General features: G+C 35.8%; 1 protein-coding gene across 1 annotated transcript; it reads left to right on the forward strand.

Annotated features, from left to right (window-relative positions):
• Positions 1-3,997: 3,997 nt before the first annotated feature.
• LOC137656575 (protein FAM200A-like) lies at positions 3,998-4,843 on the forward strand. Its single transcript, XM_068390747.1, has one exon. The coding sequence runs from the start codon at positions 3,998-4,000 to the stop codon at positions 4,841-4,843; it is 846 nt and encodes a 281-aa protein (XP_068246848.1).
• Positions 4,844-6,210: the final 1,367 nt, after the last annotated feature.

The following is a 6,210-nucleotide window of genomic DNA, read 5'->3' on the forward strand; positions in this document are numbered from 1 at the left end:
GATTGTAAGTACAAAAAACCTGAATTCGACAGGTATATGTACAGAAAAATTGTCATTGACTTTTATTTTTTTTCGTGGCTAAGTGGTATGGTCAATGTCATAAAAGTATCCTGGACCAGGGTTCGAAACCTGGCCTTATTTCTCCTGGGTCTCTGATTCGGAGGTCATTAAGAAAATCCAGACTTCAATGTATTAATTTATATGGCTTTTTTGAAATATGAAAAACATGTTTAAATGGGAAAAATTAACATTAATTGAATGCCGAGTCACAAACCCACCAATTATCTACGATGGTGAAGATGGGGTTAATCTTAATTTTAAGTACAAAAAACCTGAATTCAACTGGTATATGTACAGAAGAATTGTCATTAACTTTTATTTTTCTTCGTGGCTAAGTGGTATGATCAATGTCTTACAAGTATTCCGGACCAGGTTACGAAACCCGGCCGCTCTGATTCTATAGTCTTTGAGTGATTTTGCCGGAGGCTCTGATCCCAAGGTAGATGAGAGAATCCAGACTTTAATATATTATTATATATGGTTTATTTGAAATATAAAAACACGTTTGAATATGCAAAATTTATCATTAATTGAATGCCAAGTCACAAACCTACCAATTAGCAACGATGAAAATGATGGGTTGATTTCAATTTCAAGTATGAAAAAAATTAATTCGACTAGTATATGTAGAGAAGAATTGTCATTGACTTTTATCTCTCTTCATGGCCAAGTGGTATGGTCAATGTTATACAAGTATCCTGGAACAGGGTTCGAAAACTGACTGGTTAGTTTCTATAGTCTTTGAGTGATTTCGCCTAGGGCTCCGATCCCGAGGTCGTTGAGAGAATCCAGACTTGGATATATTAATATATATATAGCTACGATGGTGAAGATGGGTTGATTTCAATTTTAAGTACAAAAAACTTGAATTCGACAGGTATATGTAGAGAAGAATTGTCATTGACTTTTATCTTTCTTGGTGGCTAAGTGGTATGGTCAATGTCATACAAGTATCCCGGACCAGTCAGATAGTATAGTTTTTGAGTGATTTCACCTGGGTCTCTCATCTCGAGGTCGTTAAGAGAATCCAAACTTCAATATATTGTTATATATGGCTTATTTGAAACATGAAAAACATATTTAAATGTGCAAAATTTATCATTAATCGAATGACAAGGGCAAACATACACATTAGCTACGATGGTGAAAATGGGTTGTTTTCAATTCTAAGTATAAAAAACCTGAATTTGACAGGTATATGTACAGTAGAGTTGTCATTAAATTTTATCTTTTTTCGTGGCTAAGTGGTATGATCAATGTCTTACAAGAATCCTGGATCAGGGTTCGAATCTTGACCGGTCAGATACTATAGTCTTTGAGTGATTTCACCTGGGGCTCTGATCCTGAGGTCGTTAAGAGAAGCCAGATATTAATATATTAATATATATTGCTTATTTGAAACATGAAAAACGTTCTTAAATTTGAAAAATTTATCATTATTCGAATGCCAAATCACAAACCTACCAATTAACTACAATGCTGAACATAGGTTGATTTCAATTCTAAGTAGAAAAAAACCTGAATTCGACATTTATAAGTAAAGAAGAATTGGCATTGACTTTCATTTTTTCCATGGCTAAGTGGTATGGTCAATGTCATACAAGTATCTAGGACCAAGGTTCGAAACCCAGCCGGTCATATACTATAGTTTTTGCATGATTTCACCTGGAGCTCTGATCCCGAGGTTGTTAAGAGAATCCAGACTTTAAAGTATTTGTACATATAGCTTATTTAGAACATTAAAAACATGCCTAAATGTGCAAACTTCATCATTAATCGAATGCCAAGTCACAAACCTAACAAATAGCTAAGATGGTGAAGATAGGTTGATTTCAATTCTAAGCAAAAAAAAACCTGAATTAGACGGGTAAATGTACAGAAACTTTTTTACTAACTTTAATCTTTCTTCATGGCTATTTGGTATGGTCAATGTATCCTGGAAAAGGGTTCAAAACCTGGCCAGTCAGATACAATAAGCTTTGTGTGATTCCACCTTGGGCTCTGATCTCGAGGTCGTTAAGAGAATCCAGACTTTAATGTATTAATATATATGGCTAATTTAAATTACTAAATCACGTTTGAATGTGCAACTTTATCATTAATCGAATGCCAAGTCACAAACCTACCAATTAGCTAAGATGGTAAAGATGGGTTGATTTCAATTCGAAACAAAAAAAAAAAACAGAATTCGACAGGTATATGTACAGAAGAATTATTAATGACCTATATCTTCCTTCATGGCTAAGTGGTATGATCAGTGTCATACAAGTATCTTGAACCAGGGTTCTAAACCCTGCTGGTCAAATAATATAGACTTTGAGCGATATCGCCATGGGCTCAGATCACGAGGTTGTTAAGAAAATCAAGACTTTAATGTATTAAAATATGACTTATTTGATATATGAAAAAACTTTCAAATGTACAGAATTTATCATTAATCGAATGCTTAGTCATAAATCTACTAATTAGCTACGATGGTGGAGATGTGTTGATTCCAATTCTAAGTACAAAAAACCTGAATTCAACAGGTATATGTACAGAAGAATTGTCACGGACTATTATCTTTCTTCATGAGGTAAGTGGCAAGATCAGTGTCATACAAGTATCCTGGACCAGGGTTCGAAACCTAGCCGGTCAGGTAATATAGTCTTGAGTGATTTCGCCTGGGCCTCTGATCCTGAGGTCGCTAAGAGAATCCAGACTTCATTGTATTAATATAATGTCTTATTTGAAATATGAAAAACACGTTTAAATATGCAAAATTTATCATTAACAGAATGCCAAGTCACAAACCTACCAATTATCTACGATGGTGAAGATGGGTTGATTCCAATTCTAAGTCGAAAAAACCAGAATTCAACGGGTATATGTACATAGGAGTTAATCAGTGACTTTTATCTTTTTTCGTTGCTAAGTTGTATGGTCAATGTCATACAAGTATCCTAGACCAGGGTTTGAAACCCGGTCGAATAGTAGTCTTTCATTGATTTCCCCAGGGGCTCTGGTTTCGAGGTCGTTAAGAGAATCCAGACTTTAATGTATTAATATAAATGGCTTACTTGAAATATGAAAAACACGTCTAAATGTGCGAAATTTATCATTAATAGAATGTCATGTCACAAACCTTCCAATTAGCTACGATGGTGAAGAGAGGTTGATTTCAATTCTAATTACAAAAAACTTGAATTCGACAGGTAAATATACAGTAGATCTGTCATTGACTTCTATCTTTATTTGTGGTTAAGTAGTATGGTCAATGTCATACAAGTATCCTGGACCAGGGTTCAAAACCTGGACGGTCAGATACTATAGTCTTTCAGTGATTTCGCCTGGGGCTCTGATCCCGAGGTTATTAAGAAAATCCAGACTTTCATGTATCAATATATATGGCTTATTTGAAACATGAAAAACACGATCAAATGTGCAAAATATATCATTAATCGAATGCCAAGTCATAAACCTAGCAATTATCTACGATCGTGAAGATGGGTTGATTCCAAATCTAAGTACAAAAAAGCGGAATTTGACAGGTGTATATATACAGAAGAATTGTCTTTGTCTTTTGTCTTTCTTTTTACCTAGTCCTATGGACAATGTCCTACAAGTATCCTGGAAAAGGGTCCGAGACATGGCTGGTCAGATACTATAGTCTTTGAGTGATTTCGCTAAGCCTGCAGTGGTTCTTAACTTGGGGGTCGTTTGGGATTTCTTAAGGGGTCACAAAGGGTTCTGGAGAATAATTTATTTTCCATATACATTATACACGTATTTGAAATAGCCAGTAGGGCTTTTACCAGCTTGATGAGTACAACACTGGTCACAATTTTAGTGGTCTGCTGCACATTAACCATAGCCAGTGCTTAGTGACGTAAAGATTGTGAACCATATACGAGGAAGTGCAACAACTTCAAGGATTTTTAAATTGCTATGTGAAGAAATGGGTGCTGAATTTTCTGTTCTACTATTTCATACAGAGGTACGTTGGCTCTCACGCGGCAAAGTTTTAAATCGCGTGCTACAACTTCGCGAAGAAATAACAATGCTGTTGGAACGTGGTCATACGGCAAAGGAGAATCTTCTTCATGAAAAGATGCAGAATGATTGTTTTGTAACAAAGGTTGCCTACTTGGCAGATTTCTTCTCGGAAGTAAATTCTCTGAATACTTCAATCCAAGGAAACGTTACAATAATGCACACAGCTCGGGACAAAGTGGCAGCGTTCAAGTCTAAGATTCAACTTTACCAGAAAAGAGTTCAGGACAGTGACATCACTTTCTTCACGGAGATGATGACTTTCCTGGGTTCCATGCCAGATGCTGAATGTAGTTTCCGTGAGGAGATCTCCACTCATCGTTTGGCAGTAAATGACGCCATCGAAAGTTACTTTCCAGGACTAAACGACCACTGTACTGATGCGTGGATCTATAGACCCTTTTCAGTAAAGGATAGTGCCATCAGTGATACTGATGTTGCTGCTAAGGTAGAATATTATCAAATTCGTGAGGATTCTCAGCTTAAAGTCGATTTTGCCGATCAAGAGCTCCCAACATTTTGGGCAAAAGTGAAGGACTACTGTCCTATTCTCTCGATGCGTGCATTAACCATGTTGATTCCGTCCCTGTCAACCTACCGGTGCGAGGTTGGATTCTCAGCAATGGTTGCACTAAAAACGAAGGCACGCAATAGGCTTGTCATCGATGCTGACATGAGGTGTTGCCTATCGAACACTGGTCCTCGCTTTGATAGACTTATGGCTGCAAAACAATTTCAACCATCACACTGAGTGAATGAGAAGTAGGTGCTAGGTTTTGTATGGTGTTGAATAGTTCTTTGGAATTGATAATTTTATGGCATTTGTAGAGGCTATGTAAGAGGAATTTTTCAAGGTTTTTGTTCTGTGGTGTTTCCAATAAAATTGTATAGGAGTAAACCATTTTCTATGATGTTGAATAGTTCTTTGGAATTGATAACTTTATGGCATTTGTAGAGGCTATGTAAGAGGAATTTTTCAAGGTTTTTGTTCTGTGGTGTTTCCAATAAAATTGTATAGGAGTAAACCATTTTGTATGAGGTTGAATAGTTCTTTGGAATTATTTTATGGCATTTGTAGAGGCTAGGAAAGTGGAATTTTTCAAGGTTTTTGTTCTGTGGTGTTTCCAATAAAATTGTATAGGAGTAAACCATTTTGTATGATGTTGAATAGTTCTTTGTAATTTATAATTTTATGGCATTTGTAGAGGCTAGGAAAGTGGAATTTTTCAAGGTTTTTGTTCTGTGGTGTTTCCAATAAAATTGTATAGGAGTAAACCATTTTGTATGATGTTGAATAGTTCTTTGGAATTTATAATTTTAAGGCATTTGTAGAGGCTAGGAAAGTGGAATTTTTCAAGGTTTTTGTTCTGTGGTGTTTCCAATAAAATTGTATAGGAGTAAACCATGGTCTTCCTGTAATTTTTTTTTTACTTGACCCTTTGACAAGGTTCATTATTTCCAAATCTATTATAGGGGGTCATAATAATACTCTGATTAGTCCCGGGGGGTCATGGGAGGAAAAAGGTTAAGAACCACTGCGCTAAGGGCTCTAATCCTGAGGTCGTGAAGAGAATCCACACTTGGATGTATTAATATATATGGCTTATATGGTATATGAAAAACACATTTAAATGTGCAAAATTTATCATTAATTGAATGCCAAATCACAAACCCACCAATTAGCTACAATGGTGAAGATTGGTTGATATCAATTTTAAGTAGAAAAAAGCTGAACTCGACAATTATACATACAGAAAAATTGTCATTGACCTTCATCATTCGTTGTGGCTAAGTGGTATGATCAATGTCATACAACTATCCTGGATCAGGGTTCAAAACCCGGCCGGTCAGATTCTATAGTCCTTGAGTGATTTCGCCTTGGGCTCTGATCTCGAGGTCGTTAAAAGAATCCAGACTTTAATGTATTAATGTATATGGCTCATTTGAAATTTGAAAAACACGTTTAAATGTGGAAAATTTAGCATTAATCGAATGCCAAGTCACAAACCTACCAATTAGCTAAGGTGGATAAGATGGCTTGATTTCAATTCTAAGTATAAAAAACCTGAATTTGACAGGTATTTGTACAGAAGAATTATCATTGACATTTATCTTTTT

This window comes from Palaemon carinicauda, chromosome 17 (assembly GCF_036898095.1).
Source record: "Palaemon carinicauda isolate YSFRI2023 chromosome 17, ASM3689809v2, whole genome shotgun sequence".
Lineage (NCBI taxonomy): Eukaryota > Metazoa > Arthropoda > Malacostraca > Decapoda > Palaemonidae > Palaemon > Palaemon carinicauda.

Excerpts from the sequence above, each read along its gene's own strand:
- LOC137656575 (XM_068390747.1), top strand. The coding sequence starts at position 3,998 with ATGGGTGCTGAATTTTCTGTTCTACTATTTCATACAGAGGTACGTTGG.